The sequence below is a fragment of the Macaca fascicularis genome, chromosome 5 (assembly GCF_037993035.2).
Source record: "Macaca fascicularis isolate 582-1 chromosome 5, T2T-MFA8v1.1".
NCBI lineage: Eukaryota > Metazoa > Chordata > Mammalia > Primates > Cercopithecidae > Macaca > Macaca fascicularis.
Window position 1 is genome coordinate 46,679,366 of NC_088379.1, and position 19,571 is coordinate 46,698,936.

At 36.0% G+C, this 19,571-nt stretch overlaps 1 protein-coding gene across 9 annotated transcripts in view; it reads left to right on the top strand.

The window, feature by feature from the left end:
- Positions 1-19,571, top strand: part of GABRB1 (gamma-aminobutyric acid type A receptor subunit beta1) — a 447,091-nt gene that overhangs the window by 166,229 nt on the left and 261,291 nt on the right. For all 9 annotated transcript variants that reach the window (XM_045392330.3, XM_045392329.3, XM_065544972.2 and 6 more), the window contains one exon: positions 15,316-15,536. In XM_045392330.3, coding sequence (XP_045248265.1) covers positions 15,316-15,536 — 221 coding nt within the window. The remainder of the gene's footprint in view (positions 1-15,315; positions 15,537-19,571) is intronic.

Below are 19,571 nucleotides of genomic sequence, written 5' to 3' on the forward strand. Positions count from 1 at the left end.
AAACTGTGAAGGGCACTGATTACACGCACATGCACAAACTTACACCCAAGAAAGAAAATGGAGAGAGAGAGAGAGAGAGAGAGAGAGAGAGAGAGAGAGAAAGAGAGAGAGAGAGAGATTGTTCTGTGAGTACAGGGATTTATCTTTTATCTTGTGGAAGAAAGGAACATGACACAGCACATCTATTTATAGAACTCTGAAAATGATTTATAGTCAGGTAATCTTGCAAAATCAGGGAAAGCATATATAACAATGAATATTTAAATGCAAGGGGAACTTCACATACTTCTGAAACCAAGGTATTTTTCAGTGGCAACATCAGAAGGGGACTGGCTCTAAAAGGATGAGAATTGTTACCATAGCAACTCCCAGGCTGACTCATTCATAGATAACTCTTTAAACTTGTGACATGAGAGAAATTGCTCGAGGATTCTTAACACTGTACCAAAATACACATTGCTCCGTGCGGATGAAAAAAAATGCATCAGCACAGCCCTTTTATCCTTCCTAAAACTCTCCATTTTATTTCTATACAAGGTGTCTCTTGTCCTTCAGTCTCTTCCACCTTCAGGATAGGGAAATGGGCACAGACAAAGTGTGGAAGATTGGAGGGAACTCAAGCTGCTTTTCAAAAATAAAATTCTGCATTGTATTTGCAGATATCACTTTAGTGGTCACGCCTTTGCTGATCCTTGATTTCCACTCGTGTCTGAGCTAGGATTCAATTTTCTGTATCTTCCAGAATTTACATATTTAAAAAAAATTTGCTGAGCCAGAAGTAAGCAAGTCAAAAAGACAGGAGAACATAAAGTACCAGAAAGTAAAGATAATAAAAGTCTCTCTCTCTTTCTCTTCCTCTCTTTTTTTTTCTCTCTCTCCCCCTTTTCCTCTTTTTAGTAGTCACGATAATGTGTCTTTATAGAGCAACAATAAGATGAATTTTCAGGCTTAAGTTCCCTTTGCTGCAGTAGAAAGAAAGTATAGGAGGAAATTAACAAAATAGGAAATGACATTATAAATGGAGACAGGAACAGATTTTCTAGGCTTAATGAAAGCATAGACATTGCTCCTTTAGGATTTTGAAGAATCCTTAGGGAATTCCAGGTCATTCTCAAATTAATTCCTCAATAATGACATGAGAATTAATAGCATAATAATTCTCCGTGGAAGCATCTGTCAGAAAATGTAAATTTCAGGATAGTCCAAGTTGTCCTGGAAGGAATTATGCACACTGAGATAACAATTGTTGATCCAGGTCAATCTACTCATTTTGCTAGAGAGAAGAGCTCACTTTCTGGGATTTCTGTCTTGCCAAAGATCTAAAAACCCACTTTTCTAGATCCTCAGGTTCATTCTCAGCAAACCTGGTTTTCTGCATGACTTTTCTTAAAGGCAATATTTTTAGAAAAATTTTTAAATGATGTAAAGCTTAGAATGTGACAAAATTGATACCTTTTAAATGTCGTAAAGAGAAATGTGTTAGTGTGACTACTCAGTTTAATAGGAATTTGATTGACTGAATGGTAAATTATTTAGGGCAATTTCTTTTTCTGGGCCACTTTTGTTGCTGATGCCTATCTTTGAAACATATACCTCCACTAGAGAGTGATTAAGGCACATTTAAAATGTATTTAAAAAGAAATTTTAAATACATAAGATAATATAGTCTAAAAGTGAGTCTTGCTCATCAGTTACATCTTGCCCTTTACCATTTATGTCTCTATTTCAAGCACTTTAAATTAACATCCAATGTTTCATTCCTATAAATTCTGGTCCTCCTTGAGTGCTTACATTATTTTCTTCATCTCCCATATCTGCAGCAACCAATTTAAGTCCATTCTATTTTCTTTCTTTTTTTTTCTTTCCTCCTTCTTTTATACAACCTCATATTTTTCTGCCTTCATTCAGACTAATAGAGTGTTTCACCTCCACTACTATTTTTAATTTTTTTCTTAACTGGGATGTCTATCTTTGGATTTTCCTGACTCCAATCCATTTATTGACTTATTCAGCAAATAGTAGTTTGAGAATCCACTAGATGGCAGGCCGTGTTCTCAACACTGAGGATGTAGCAAGAGCAATATCCCTTTGGGAAGCCCAGTGTCTAGTGGAAGAAATAAAAGAGCACCCAGCTAATTTCCACACAGAGCGATGCAGGCCATGATGACAACATACTGTAGGAGCACGTAGGAAGGGCCAATCCCAGACTTCCTGGCTCCTGACATGGGCAAAGAGGGTGTAGTTCCATTTCCACTCTAAGGCCTGTTCAAAACAATTTAGCCAGGCAAAGGCAAAGGGGCAAGACAGGAGGAATCGGTGTTCCAGACCAAGAAGATTTTGTAGCAAGACAAGAGGTATGTTGAGGGAACCAAGAGAAGACTAGGGTGGCTGTATAATAGAGTAAAAGAAACAAGTAAGAAGTGTGACTGTAGAGATAAGATAGAGACAGAGGAAGGTATTGTCTGCCCTTAAGAAATTTGTATTTTTATTCTCATAACATTGAGGAGCTATAGCAAATGTAACCTTGGGAGCAACATGATCATATTTGCAGTTTTTTAAAAATTGAAATCTCACTTTACCTGCCATATAACAAATGGATTAGGGAAAAGCAAGACTAGAAAGAGAAGGATACTTAGGAGCTTATTATAGTAAATCAGGTGAGAAGTGATAAAGACCAAACTAGATTGTAGCGGGTATAGACAGAATAAAGAAACATTTTAATGAAGCAGAAATGCCAGAAGAGAAAAAGAGTCAAGAAAGACTCTTAGGTTCACATTTGGTCAATGGAGTGTTTGATCGTACCATTCAATGAGAATCAGGGTGGAGATAGAGGACCCGATTTAAAGGTGGGTGAGCATAGTTCTATTTTGGGCCAGAGATAGTTCCTTTATTTGGCATTCTGTCAGCTTGGCGCTGGGTCATAGGGGCACTAGCCCCTTCCCTCGATCAGTTTATGCTTATCTTTTATCCTAGAATCGTCATACACTCACAATCTAAATTAACAGACCTTTAACCTCTAAGCACATAGCAATATTTGACTTTTATCTGTCTCTTACAAATAATTTCTAGCAAGCAAAATATAGTTGCTACCATAACTAATGATTAATGAAGTTTTTACTCAGAAGTGGTAAAATACTTTGGCAGACTTTTTAATGTGAAAGCCATCCTACCAAAAGAAAATTATTCCACTCTCCATACTCCTTAAGGATTACCGTGGAACAAAAATGCTGACTTTCCCTTGGCTAACATCTGAAAAACTGTCCAGGGCAGTGATGAATGATCGATTTGTATATAGCATCAACCACACACAGAGGACATCATGGCAGCAACATTCATCAGCATCACTGACTGATGAAGGAGAATTCATGGATAAAACATCAGAGAAAACTGGAAAAATCTACCCAAGAACTGAATGTTAATGATTAATTGGCATCCATAAAAAAGCAAGGCAGAAATCAGCCTTGAGCAAGAGATGAAAGCTATGACCTAGGAGGAAACCCTTTTGTGCTTGTGGTACATGCCTAAACCATTGCACGTTATGTGATATAGTCGAAAGAACTTTGCCCATAGAGTCAGACAGACCAGGGTTCAAATCACAGCTGTGATATTTTTGAGAAGAATCACTTTGGGCATCCCTTAAACTCAGTCTCACTTATCAAAGGAGGTTATTAACTCCTACTCTATATGGTGGTTTTCTATTGTTATAAACAATATAACATATAGAAAGCACCCAGTAAAGTGTTGATCATATAGTTAAATGGTCAGAAACAGACAGAAATTATTATTAAGTATTTAGGGGTCCAAAATTGATAATTTACCCAAAGAGAATGAAAATATGTATTATGAACTGCATTGCTCTGTAACATATTTTAAGCTACTTGATTTTTCTTACTTATTAAATTATAGTTTTTAAAGTTTGTTAGGACTATTACATACAGTATTTCAATTGATCATCCCAACAATCTCATTAAGAGTGTTTCTGCTCATCACACAAATAAGGAAATTGAGTTTCAGACTATTTGATAAATTTTTCTCTACAATCACAGAACTAATAAGCAATGAGTCTTTAAATTAGATTCCAAGTCTCCCAATTCCTAATGCCACATGTCATTATTATACTGAATGTCTATTTTAGCCAAAGACTTAGTTGATAGCTCAGTTTGTTTTCCCATGCCATTAGTATGGAGGTTTCTTTCCTAGTTAGGTCCAGTCTATATCCTTAATTCATTTAGATGTGTGTGCTTGATACTGGCCCAAGCATGATTATAAAGCTACATCAGAGGAAAATTAAGGCTATCCAAATTTTTGCTTTAATATTCTCAAATATTTTTTTCTTCACTCACAAAGACATTTCTAGAGTTTTCTTTTTCTTTATGTTCTCATCATGAGATATAAAGTAACCAAAAATCCTTTTCTCCAGTAGTGTCTGCCAAGACACTTCTAGCCAGACTCAGTCAAAGACCAACAGAAGTTCGAACAGATGCCACTGGAGATGGCCAATATGGATATTTATGTGGCTCTTTGGTTCTGTAAACCTGACTTTAAGGCCTTACTTGAGACTTTTTACACATTTGGGTTTAGCTAAATATTTAGAAAATGATAGTTCCAAAGGAGCAGGCTATGGTTTTATTTTATTTACTTTAGCAAATTATAATATTGAGCTCCAGAACATGGCATCATGCAAACAAAAAAAATGTAATTTAGTACTGGTAAATATGCTTACACACACACACACACACACACACACACACACACACACACGGGGTTATTTCATATTGCATGTTTGGTGAGCATGACAAAAGCCAAGCTATCTATGAAGTGAGCTGAGATAGAATATGAGAATGCATCTCTCTCTCTCTCTTTCTCTCTCTCTCTCTCTCTCTCTCTCACACACACACACACACACAGATGCAGAAGAGATTTGTTGCAAAATTGTTTTAGTTGTAAAAACCCTAAAACAACTGCAATGAGCATTAATAGAATAATGATTAAATAATTAACAGTATATTCATATCATACTATACTATGTAGCTATTAAGTAAAATGAGTTGTATGTCTACTCATTTAATTGGAGAATTTCTGTGCTGTGTCATGAAGAAAAGAAAGATTACAGAAGTAAATGTATACTATCTTTTCAATACATGACAAAAGCCGTGTATGTGTGTATATATATATAGATATATATACACATACACACAATGTTATAAGCATGAGCAAAAATACACAAAATTGCCTACCACTAGGTAACTTGGTTAGAGAAAGAAAGTAGGTTAGAGAAGGTGAGGTGATAAGCAATAAACAGACAAAAATAAATAAATGACTAAACAAATAGCTGTGAAATAAAAGAGCAATGCATGTGATTAAAAAGTCATATATAGAATGATTTTTTTTAAGTAGAAGGAGAAAGAAAACCACCAGAATGTTGATGGTGATTGTCTGTGAATAGTCAATTTTTAAAATACAAGATGGTATACAGAAGACAGAGAAGGAGGCAAAAGAGTTAACGTGGTAAAGTTGATAATAGGGCATTATAATTACGCTATTCATTCTATTTTAAGACTTCCTCAGGGACTCCCCATGGACTATTACCATTAGTCTTTTTAGAATAATAATTTGATGGATAATTTGATATCAGTCTTTCTGTTAGAACATCTGATATTAAGGTTTCCAAATGGGCCCAATAGAGTCTTTACTGGAAAGGTAACTGAAAGCTCTAAGGGATATCAGAACTATTTGATTTTTGGAAGGAATATTACTGAATCCTTTTCCACTCTATTTTAAGTCAAGAATCCCTAAAACCTCTTTCTCCTCCAACAAAAGAGTACAGACCTAGAATTCTTCCTATAGACTTCTCCCTTTTAAGCTCTGTACTTATTAGAAAATCACAAATCATAAGAAAAGACTGCCTTCCAAGGTTAGAAAATGACACATGAATTTCTTCATTTCTTCAAAGTAATATGAGTTTTGATAGAATATTGATTTAATTCAGATTCATATATCCTTTCTCAATTTAGCTTGCTTCATAACTAGCCTCGCTTTCTTGGGTTACCAGGCATACCACATACTGGCTACCATTCGGGTCATGTAGTCATAGTCCACCTAAGCATAGTCAGCCCAAACCACCATATTCTGAATATTCTGTTAGATCTTCCATGCATCTGATTTTATTTCTGCTCTTATTTATATATTGAGAAAAATGGAAACACTAATATCCTATGAATCTCTGGAACTAAGGAACTTATAGAAAATCTATTGTGTCATATGCCATTATGTGGTTTTTAAAATGCAAGTGGTTTATGAATCATTATCTTGATGAGTTAATTATCAATTTAGTATTTTTTGTTTTGATTATTGACTAACTTGTAAACAAGCCTCAAAATTTCCCTGAATAGAGATCAATTTTTAAAACTTAAGTACAAGTAGCCTTGTACTATCAAACTGATGACAGTAATTGCTGGAACCATCAATAAAATACCACTTTGACATATCTCAAAATATATTTCTTAATATTTTGTATAAAGTCACTATTAATTCATTTCTAAGGAGTAAATTTTTAAACTTAATTTTATTTTTGCCATATGCTTTTGTCATCTCCCGGAAATCTATTAATTCTCTATGTTTTCAGGAATTATAGACTCATTCATTTTTGAGTTGTTAGAGAATAGAAATTCTGGATTATTAATTATTTTATTTATGTGAAAGTACCCATTTATGTTTTATAAGGATGAACAATTTTTCAGGAAATTGGAATGTAATCAGATGATGGCACTAACACACTTATTTCTGATCTTGAGTGCCCCAAATACATGACACCACTTAATTAACATTCAACTGATGCATTTGATCATTTGCTATCCACTGTACACTATGCCAGGACCCTGAAAGATAAACTTTGCCTTTCGGGAACTCAGAATCTAGTGGGACTGAGAAATAATTTTAAAACAATAGGATAAGTGCTACAATCAAAGTAAAAGAGTTGTGGGAGCTCAAAGGAGCGAATGACTAATCCTAGAATCCAGTTTCCCAGGGCTCTATCCTCTTCTCACCCTATGCTCTCTCCATGGTGAGCTAATCCATTCCCACGACTTCATCTATCACTCATGGTCACATAGTTGTGTTTTTCCTTGAGCCCTGTCTTCCTATATTCTGACCCATAACTACTTATTTGGCACCTCTATGGGCATGTGCCACTGACACCCACAACACAAACCCATCTGAAATGAATAGTCATCTTCAGCCCCCAATCTTCAACTCTTCTTATTGTAGTCTACCTACCTACTCAGGTCAGAAACCTGGTGGCCATCCTTGGTGCCTCCTTCTCCCTAACCTCCCATATTAAAAGGCCACCAAGTGCTGCCTCAAATAACTCACAGTTTTCCTCGCTTTCACCTTTCTTTTAGTGGTGTATTAAGTCAACTCTGATTTATCTATTCTCTAGGCTAATGCAAGTGCTTATTAAACTGATATACTCCTACTCAATCAACTTGTATCCTTTATTAGGCAGATGCCGGTAACGAAAAGTGGAACCACTCTGAGTTCTCTGAGTATTTGAAGTGATGGGAACTTCATGCAGGGAGCTGGTTACACGGGTGGTGGAAGAACTGAGAAGCCTGCAGAGGACAGTGGAAAAGCTTGGAAATAAGCAGTGCTAAGTCTCTCCTACTAGCCTGTGAGTTCCTTGAGGCAGAGAATGTATAAGTCAGCCTTTATATCTCAGTATCTGGCATAATACAATCGTTTAAATATAGTAAACAACCATTAAAAGTTGATACAATGAGTTAGTCATTCTAAAAAGCTAAAATATTTTGAATTGAAAGTTTCTAGAAAATTTTCCCTACTTCAGGCCCAACATTTCACTATATCTTACCATGGAAACAACAAAAACTATCTGAGCTTCTGATTACTTAGTTTCTCGAATGAAAGCCATTTAGGCTGTCACTGTGTGAAATATAAATTTTATATCTATTTAAAGAAATTGGGTTCATCATCAAAAATAGGTTTTTACATTGATCTTTATAGTTTTAAGAGTAGATATTAGATTAAGAACGCTAAAACCCTATGCTATATGAGTACAGGCTCAGAGTTTCTTATAGTGAGTCTCATGCCACGCAGTTCATTTTATTGTAATTCATACTCCAGTTGGCATGTCAGTGTCATATGTGCCCTATGTATTAAAATGTGTTCCATGTGATTTTCTTAGATGATTATCATTTGGTGTAGCGTCACAACTACATGATTCTGTTCAGTCATTGGATTGATTAATTTCAAAATTGTTCAGAACACAACACTAACAAAAAGTCTGACTACACAGATGGGTAGACCAAATGGGACTATTTAGGATGCGACAAAGGTAAAAGAAGATTATGTTCTCTGAGGCACACACTAGGCTACAGCTGGGAAAAATCAATAGTAAATAAGAATATGCACTTTAGCAACAATGTTAATGAAGAATGCATGTATTTTAAAGGTATTATAACAAAACAAGACTAAGGAATAAGCACAACAAACACATATTAATAGTTAACATAACACTAGATGATGTAAAGATAAAAGATTAGAAATTAACAGCAAACCTGAAGGATACAATGATGAATTTCTGCTTTAGAATGTACTTAATGGTGACAGTGAAAACCAAAACATTCATTTAGACAGAAGGTTCTATTAGAAACCGATGTTTTGTGGTTGATTACAATTACGGTTTAGATTGATTTATTTATCAGACCATTTTTCAATGATTGTCACATACAAATTATGGGTTTTTTTTTTCTTATCCTAAGGGGCTTTTCTTGTTACCAGCATGTATACTAGTATATATAGGTGACTTATCTTGGTAATTTATTTTCATTGTGTTTAATAGGGAATTGTTTTGCTGGCAAGTAAATATGTGTTTCTTCTCTTCCTTGCTGTCTTGGTTAATAAACAAAACCGAAATCAAATATTTCTCCCTTTTTAAAAGTCATTTAACATCTCTAGGTCTAAGATTTCTCAGCATACCTCCAATTTTTCAGTTCAGGGAGGTAGGCTAGATGATTGTATGAGGTTTCCTTGGCCTTTAATGTATGCAATTATTGGTAATGAGATTCTGATTTGTATGTTGATGAGCATCATTACTACAACTTTTTCTGGTTGGAAGAAATGTAGATGGGAGTAAATTAGCACAAGGAAAGTGGAATTTGGTGTAAGGATACCAAAGAGAGATCACAAGGAGCTAAAGCACTGAACATGTCAGACCTCGGGAGAACTAGAAACAGAAGTAGAAAGTCTTCGTCAATCTGTTCATTCACCCTCTAACAATAAACTCTGCCCCTTATGGCCATCTTCTGCATTTTTCTCCACTTTCTTTCTTTCTCTACAGGCTGGCTTCCTCTTTTGATTCACAGTCTCTCCTCTCTTATAACTTCATAATAGCAGTGCAGCCCTAATTCTTAGTCATAACCTTTGCACTTGGTCCCACAGCTCCTGCCTCAGATCCTTTGTCGAACAAGCAAATTCCTGAGAAAGGACTCTGATTGGTCCATCTCAACTTTTTCGAGCCAGGCTTATGTTTATTGACTGCCTGTGAAGCAACTGTTCTTGAATCAGGTATCTACTCCTATTCCAAAAATGGGAGGAGAGCAGCCTCATGTGATACAGAATGTGACTCTGTTCAAGCAGCAGGGATTACAGGCAGGCAGTCTCCATCACAGAAGAACTGTGGAAGTCATAGGCAGTGATGCACAGTTCTACTCTAATAATTCTTTCCGGGGAAGCAGCCCAAGTTTTACAAAGGGCAGATCTCAGAGCTCAGCTAAACTGACATGAATATTTTATGGGGAACAGAGGCTTGTACTTGGGACTCCTTTTAATATATATTAAAATCAATGTAAGATAAAACATAAATGTGAACAAGAGCTTTGGTTCTTTCCCCAAAAGATATACACACATATTACAAAAATACATGTAATGCCTTTCTTGAGAATAGTTAGAAAAGAAGAAATTGCTTGAACGACCCTTTTGAGTGGATGCTCCATTACTAGATGCTAAAGCAATATCCTGTCTATTTCCTAACATAATCTGAGATGTGCAGATTGTGGGGTCAGAGAACAAGGAACCCTCCCTTTTGCAGCTCGCTGTGATGTCTTCTTACATCTCATTCTAGTAAAACACATACTGTAACATATTTTAACATATTTGCCTGCACTGCATAGCTGTTTTTCCTATTCCAAATGCTAGATAATTAATGGATTTTAATAAAATGTTTTCTTACGGTATAAACCATCTTATGTCAGCATTCCCTAGCATAAACTTTTGAAGGATACATTAAAATCTCCAGATTAGCATGTTCATATACATATTTTTCATGATAAACAATGGTAAAACATTTTGAAATCTTTTACTCATATTTAAAAGAGATATTTTCATATAAGGCAGGGTTTCTCAACCTTGCCACTATTGACATTTTGAAGCAGACAATTCTTTGTTGTGGGGTCCTGTGCTGTGCATTGTAGAAAGTGAAGGAGCATCCCTGGCCTCTACCCACCGATGCTAGGAGCACACCACTAATCCCACTGGTGACAACCAAAACTGTCTTCAGACACTGTTAAATGTACCTAATATGGGGGGAAGAATCAGCCTGTCCTTAAAACTATAAATCTAGGAAGAATGTTACCTTTTTTCTCCAAAAGAATGACTTTTATTTAACATAATTTTCTTATACCGTACCTTTAATCATCTCTAGATTAAAAAAAAACAACCATATATATGTTGTTTTGGGGGCAGGCGCAGTGGCTTACACTTGTAATCTCAGCATTTTGAGAGACCGAGGCGGGCGGACCACCTGAGGTCGGAGTTCAAAACCAGACTGGCCAACATGGAGAACCCCCATCTCCTAAAAGTACAAAAATTAGCCAGACGTGGTGGCAAACGCCTGTAATCTCAGCTATTCAGGGGGCTGAGGCAGGAGAATCTCTTCAACCTGGGAGACAGAGGTTGCAGTGAGCCGAGATCATGCCACTGCATTCCAGCCTGAGTGACAGAGCAAGACTCCATCTAAAAAAATAAAAATAAATAAAGATAATTTTTTAAAAATGTTTTGAAGTTTATTGAGCGCTACTGGTTTGGTATTGTCCATCTTGCCTTTCCTCAATGAATCGAATTCTGTCATGCCTGAATTAGCCCAATTAATTTTATTAGCAAGCTCATATCCATTTATCACATTAACTTACCTCAGTGTCAAAGAATTCGCTATGGCCCACAGTTTCTAAATACGTCACACTTTCTCTCAAGAAATAGCTTGCACACTTGAGAAAGATGGTGGAACACTTGTGAACACACCTAGAAGGAAAATAATTTTAATGCTGTTGGCCAAAGAGCATTAATTTCTTTCCGAAAAAAATGTTCCATCTTCTATGGAGTGCTTGCACTTTGGACTAATGAAGAATTAACAGAAAACTGGTTGTGTAAGAGAACAAAAATACAATTTAGAGGATTTCTTTTCTACCTAAAACTAGAATCCACCGAAATGAAGTCATAGGCTTTATTATAGTCAAATGTCATTGTTAACTTTTATATTAAGGGGTGGATAAAAAAATTGTTTAAAATATAATAAGTAGTTTCTCTGACTTGTAAATGATAAATACTTTCATGGAAAATTTGCCCATCTCACAAGGTTTCTGTGAGAACAAATGTTATAATAGATATGAAAGGGTTATGAGAACCATGAGCACAGAGCACGCCACAGGAGAAGGGAATTATTGTCATGCATGTGGTTTTACATAGATTGTAGAAAAAGGAAAAATTGGTGTATTTTGGTACTTCCATAATGTTCATTATTATCACCACAGTTATCATTATCTTCAAAAAGGTTTTATTAAGGTTATCAATATCATATGTCTGTATTTTCATTCATCATAGAATCAGGTCCTAGATTAGGCTGCTAACCCTAGAAATGCATTAAAAGACCAGGAGTGAAGGGTACTTGCTCCCCCTTACCTACTTGTAGATGTAATATGCTAGCATATGTTCATTTTCACTGGATAACTTCTATTGCAAATCAGGTACATTATTGCTTGAATTTATAACCATGATATAATTTTTACTCAATATTTATTGAAAACAGAATGAGTTGTATAACAAAGATTTCACCACATGGCATGTAGCTCTTTCTCTACAGGAAACAAAAATAGTTTCCAAAGAGGAAAGGGGAAACGTCTACACGCACACACACACACACACACACACACACACACACACACACAGAGGTCTAAACAGGGATTACCCATGTTTTCTCCTTTCTGTTCTCCACTTATCACACCAGTAAGTAAATGATAATAAATGCTATGTATTAATATAGCATTTATCATTCAGTATTATTTTGCCATTTTTAAAGTTGAAAAATTAAAATTGTATGTATTTATTGTGTACAACATGATGTTTTCAAATATGTGTACATTGTAGAATGGTTAAATAAAGCTACTTAACCAATGCATTACTTCATATACTTCTCTTTTGCGGTAAAATTTACTCCTACCAATTTTCAAGATAGTCCCTTATACTTTATGATCATATGTTTTCCCCATCGCATATTAAAACGTTATTGAAAATAATTGTGGAGCAAGGATTTTGCTGCAGGTTACATTGTGAGAAATCCTGTGTGGCACTCATAAGAATCTGGATGCTAATGAGGAATTGGTATAAGCTGACACATGTATTCCATTGTTGATCATGCTGACTGCCGTGGCAACATTTACACTATGACTGTGGCTGATATTTAATTTTCCTACACTGGCTGAATTATAAACAAGAATCCACCACCAAGACTTATAATTCATCACAATTGTTTATTTTCATGGCCAACAGAGTCCATCTGCCTACAAATTCTTTTATAAACATCTCTTTAAAAATAGAAATGCTCATGAAAATGAGCATATACACTCTAAGTATTTGGAAGTGTAACACTAATTTGTACATAGCAATTAAAAATTTTGAAGATAATTTATTTATTTGGCACATTATGGTTTCTAAAGTACCTTAACTTTAATTTTCTCAATTGATTCTCACAAAAAGCCAGTAAAATGCTATTTTTTCATTTTAGAAATAAGGCAAGTCAGGTGCGGTGGCTCACACTTGTAAGCCCAGCACTTTGGGAGGCTGAGGCCAGGGGAGCAGTTGAGGCCAGGAATTTGAGACCAGCCTGAGCAACACAGAAAGACCCGGTCTCAAAAAATAAAAAGAAAAAAAGATAAAAAAATAGCCAGGTGTGATGGTGCATGACTGTAGTCCCAAGTACTTGAAAGGCTGAAAGATAGGATTATTTGAGCCCAGGAATCTGAGGCTGCTGTGAGCTAGGATGGGGCCACTGCACTCCAGCCAGAATGGCCAAGTGAGACTGTCTTTAAAGGACAAGAAAAAAAAAAAAAAAAGAGGCATCTTAGGTACAAGAGATTATGTCAGTCACTCATAATTAGGCTTACATATGGTAGAGTTTAAAATCAAGCAGTTTTGTAATCTAAACCCATAATCTGCCCAATTCATTTTCCTCCAAAAAATCACAATATTAAGAACTTGTAGATGATGCAAATGAGAATGTCAGTTACTGAGAAGAGGACTGTAGGTAGCCTGAGGGTTATTTTTTTTTTAATATGAAGGTAAGGTGGAAGGAGGTTTTATATCTTTAAAATGGATACTGTGGGACTAATAGTCAAATGTGAATATCCTTTTGCCATTGAACAAGAAAGAATGTCTTTAAATTATTGGAAGGCGGCTTCTGAATAAATAGTATCAATGTTCTTCAATATGGTTAAAAGACCCTGGAATTCATTGTGCAGAAAGAATATTGTTTTATATTTTAAGATTTTTCAGAAATGCATAAATATCCATTTGGAAGTCTAGATGAAGTGCAGTTTGCCCAGATGTTAGACATGATTCGAATAATTCTTTTTCCCCAGTGGTATATGTAACAGTGGTAGTACATGAACACTGTGCAGGAGGTACACAGTGTGTTCTTAGCAGTCACTAAAGCATTCACAAAGTCACTATTGCCATATCAATGTCTTAGAAAAAGTGCACTTTCTGTTTTTATCGAGATTCATGTCAAAGACTTTAGGATTTTACTGCTGCCAATTTATTTTCCTTTAATGGACAATCATACTTTGCATTAATAGAGTTGTTAAAAACAGACAATAACTAATGTGCTAAGATCATTGTCTGCAAGACCAGCCCTTCCAGCAGCTTGAGCCGTTTATAGTGATCCCAGTATTCCTGTCTCTAACTGCCAGGGGAAACCTAAGTAGAAAGAAAAAGTTCAGGGGGATGTCCTTTGTAATATCTTGTGAAGGTGAAGAAGCAAGCTTCAAGATCAATTCCAGCTCTGAATTCACACCACTTCCTGAAATGAAACACAAATGTGGTAAGCGAGAAATGTTGAATAGTGCCACCACTGAGGTTAGTCTTCAGACCAAATAAACATCTCCATTTTTATGTGCCTCATAACTACTTTTCAGGACCCAACCATAGATAAGTTGTAATTCAAAGAAAAATTCAGATAAGGGCAAATTGATAATCTTTATGTGTTAAACAGAGTAGTGTTCATTCAAAAGAATTTGTGGTTTGAAAAACACCTTTTCCTTTTAAATGCATTCAGTTTTTTAGTTATTTTTTATCAGACATTCCTCTCCAAAACAGAACTATAATATAATATCCAGAGGTCAATGTTTGTGAACATAGATTCCTCTGTACAATTTCTCTTTATGACCTTACCCATGACATCATTACCTTAACTTCAAACTTTAAAATTCAGTTACATCTATTTGCTCTATATTGGTGGAAATGTTTATATATACTTTCAAGTATAGTTCTAGTACTTTCATTATTTATTTAACTAATTATATATATTTTTAGAGACAAGGTCTTGCTCTATCACCCAGGCTGGAGTACAGTGACACAATCCTGGCTCACTGCAACCTCAGTCTCCTGGGCACAAGAGATCCTGCTACATCAGCCTCCCAAGTAGCTGGTACTACAGGCATGCACCACCACACCCAATTAACTTTTTAAAAATTATTTTTTGTAGAGATGAGGTCTCATAATATTCCACAGGCTGGTCTTGAACTCCTGGGCTCAAGGGATTCTCCTGCCTTGGCCTCCCAAAGTGCTGGAATTACAGACATGATCCACAGTGCAAGGCCCCTAGTACTTTTAACCTGTTAGTTACTTTATACCTCTAAGTGCAAATTTTAATATATTCAAATGTAATCTCTTACAGGACATCCTACATGTTATTAAATCTTAGATGATAATGATAGTAAAATTCTTCTTTTGGCTTTCTTTATTTCACAGGATTATACACTCACCATGTATTTCCAGCAGTCTTGGAAAGACAAAAGGCTTTCTTATTCTGGAATCCCACTAAACCTCACCCTAGACAATAGGGTAGCTGACCAACTCTGGGTACCAGACACCTACTTTCTGAATGACAAGAAATCATTTGTGCATGGGGTCACAGTGAAAAATCGAATGATTCGACTGCATCCTGATGGAACAGTTCTCTATGGACTCCGGTAAATGACTTTATATTGCATGTTTTAAAGTTGTTGTTGCTTTGTTTCATTTTCAACTTTTGGAAGTGGGCAAAGGGAAGAGAAGCAAGAATATATAGATGAATATATAAATGGAGTGTCATATACTTATGAAGGTCTATTACTAACCCTCATGTAGTTAAGGGCTTATTACAAATTATAGGCAACACATCAAAATTACCTACCAGTTTTACGACAGAAATATCTGAACTGTAAACTGTTATTATAGGATATGTAAAGTGGTGGCTGTTTATTCTTTGTTGTCACCTTTAGTGATTCTTTTGAGAAACAGATGAAACCTGTATATTCACAATATCTCAAATTTTCCTGTTATTTCAGAGTGTTCATAAGCCCCTTGAAATCCTTCCATGTACCATGAATACTAAGCTGAAACCCCAGTTACGGGTCAAAATATAACAATTAATGTCTTTAAATTCACTAATGCCCCAAAACAATATACAAGTGAAAACAATATATATCTGTGATGAAATTTCTAGTGGTTGGTTATTTAGTTGATAGTTTTGGTCTTCATTTGCACAGTAAAATAATATCAGTTGTTCTTGGCAAAATGATCTTTGAAATTTGATAGCTTTGGTCTTCATTTGCACAGTAAAATAACGTAGTTGTTCTTGGTAAAACAATCTTTGAAATTTTCCCACTCTTTCTGTACCCCAAGGACTTTCAACTTCAGTTAAAAATCTCTGAGTTAAAAGTCTTTGGGAGAAATGGTAAAATAAATTAACAGTTCCCTTGAGTCTATTGGTAGCTACAACAAAAAGACTACTAATCCAAGATTGGTGGTTAATTATTAGTTATGGTTCATATACTATAAATCAATTGTAATTTTTCTGTTACCAGTGTAACTTCCATCAGACATGCCCGATGTGTAAAGGGATGAGTTACCATTCTAAATTATCCTGGGAGAGTAAATCCATGACTCAGTTCAATAGGCTAATCAACCATGACATGTGTAAGTATATGGATTAGTAAAGAATATATAAAAAGTTGATTGATTGAAAAAAAAGAGCAACTAGATTTTTTTTTTTTTTTTGGCGAGAAAGAATGTGGCTTACATTGTCAGATTACAGAGTCTCACTTCATGAATTTCCCAAATTACTACCAGCATCTACCAATGGGAATAATCCAAAGGAAAGAAAATATTTGAGAATCATGAAGTTGAATACATTTCATTTTACAACTGGGAAAACTGAGACAGAAAAGGGAGAAGTACCTTATATAAGGGAATAATAAGGTAATGCCAGAACTGGGACTAAAATCCATGTATCCTGATTCCCATGCCTGTGCTTTTCCACTCCATTGCCATTCAAGTGCACTTAAAAGTCAACTCCTATTTCCAAGTTGTACACCACTTTAATCCCTTCGGAGCAAACCCAGTTCTTTGTAGCTTGTTGTCTAGCAAACAGACAATGACCTTTCCAAAGAGAAACACAAACCATTCATCTATTATCTGTGCCCTGCTCTTTTTATGGCACCAATTTTCTCTGTAAGAGCCTCACACTAGTTCTCATAACTTCCCTTTCTCTTCCTCTGTCTTTCCCACTTCCTCTTCCCTCACAGATTTGGTTTTCCTTTCCCTAGAAGTTATCAATATCCTGGAAAGGTCATAAGGTATAGCAGAGAAAGTATGACATCTAAAGTCAGGGGACCGAGATTGGGCATAAACTCCACAATTTTCTGACTTCTTGACCTTGAATAAATTATGTAAACTTGTTAAGACTTAGTTTTTCCGTTGTATAGTAACGGGCTAATACTCCCTTACTCATTACTGGGACAATCTTATGAACTAATCAATATGACAATACATAATAAGTCCTAAATTGTATTTCTCTAAAGTAGTTGTGCCTTATATAGCCTTATTAGGCACTGGACAAACTGCATACCGAGGGTGTATAACTGATACCAGGGGTATCAGTAATTAAAATAGCGATAAAGTTGTTCAGTTAAAAATATACTCATTGAGTGCCTATTATGTGCCACACACTCACTATTTTGGCCCTAAGAATAACTTTCCAGAAGCTGAGTAGAAATTGTTCAGTGGACATAGAGCTGAAAACAATAGATACTGCGGACTCCAAGACTGGGGAGAAGGGGAGTGTGGCAAGTGTTGAAAAACCACCTATTGAGTGCTATATTCATGATTTGGGTGATGGATTTAATAGAAGCCCAAACCCCAGCATCATGCAATGTAGTCATGTTACAAACCTGCACATGTACCTCCTGAATCTAAAATTTGAAAGGAAAAAGAAAAAAAGAAATTTGTCAGTGGAATGCACTTGGGACTTTGAGTCAAGAGACTTGTGGCCTAACCAGCTGATACCCTTCAGTAAGGCATTTCACCTCCCTGGGCTTCAGATCCACCAACCTTAAAAAAAGTGATTGGATGAAACTATCCCTAAATTTCATACTGTATTATCTGTTTTCATATTGCTATAAAGATGCTACCCAAGACTAGATAATTTACAAACAAGAGAGGTTCAATTGACTCGCACTTCTGCCTGGCTGGGGAGGTATCAGGAAACTTACAATCATTGCAGAAGAGGAAGCAGACACGTCTTACATGGTGGCGGGTGAGAGAGAGAATACCAAAGGGGAGGAACCCCATCCTTACCGAAAAATCAGTTCTCATGAGAATTCACTCACTATCACAAGAACATCATGGGGAAATCACCCCCATCATCCTGTCACCTCCCACTGGGCCGTCCCTTGACACCTGGGGACTACAATTTGGATTACAATTCAAGATGAGATTTGGGTGGGGGACACAGAGCCAAACTATATCACCTACTAAACCTAAATTCCATTGCTTTGTGATCCTATATATTAGGGCATATTCATTTTAATTCCACTGATGTAACATTTCCTAATCTAAGAAATGACAGTCTGCATTTTTCTAGGTAAGAGCCTTTTAAAGAATATCTGTTATTGGTCACCTCCTAAGCACACATACTAGAATATCCTTATCATATAACATATTGGAATATTTATAGCTGTATTTATTTTAGGCATGAGTAATTAAGAGAATCAAACTTCTTACCTTAATCCTTTCCATCAGTCCAGCTCATAGTCATCATGAATGGGTCCATATATTAATGAGTAGGTTTTAGCAATCATGTGATCAATGAGATTTTCTGAATGCACTGGAAAGCCTTTGGCTAGGTATTCCATAATCGTAACAGAAAACAGATTTTAAAGAAAATCAATTTTTTGCTATATTCAAACTCTCAATATGAGATACTATAACTTATATGAGCCAGAAGAATAGAGTCAGTTGTCTATTTTTGTGAACTATGTCAAATCAGATTTTTCACCAAAGGAATGGCACATAGTCCTGTAAACACCCTGAAATAATAGAATGGTGTCTGGTGAGGGATTGGCACTTCTAGAGGAACCAGGCTACTATGCAACAGATATTCGGCCCTTGGGAGAGACTTCATTCCTTGTGCCTCTTGCCCTTGGGTCACCCTCCTGTGACAAAATGCATTACACAAAAGAGTAACCCAGTAACCTCTATTACTTCCTCTTCCATTTAGGTGGGGAATCTAAATAAAAAATGTCCATGATGTGCTGTAAGTTGTGTTAGGAGACCAGAACTTTAGTCCATGTGCTATGAGCCATTTAACTTGGTCATCTCAGAACACATGATGTCATTTCCTTTCTTACTCAAAAGCAGAGACGATACAGTATCAGCTCCCTCTATGTCACTTAAAATTCTTCTGTTTTTCCTCCCTTTCTTCCACTTAACTTTAAGGAGGATTTTTCTCTTTTCTCTGAGCCTAATCTCTTCATGTCTGCATGTAATCTTTTTGGTGCACACTCTTTACAGACTTTGCTCCCCCATTTTACCTACCTCTTCAGCCCTTCCTCTCTGTTGACTCCCTCTCTTCAGTTTCTGCTTTGAGCACCAGTTTTCTCACAGCTTTGGTTTCCTCTACTGCCTCACTATAAGTTACTCCTCTATCTCCAACAACATGGTTCCCATCCATACTACTTTCCCAA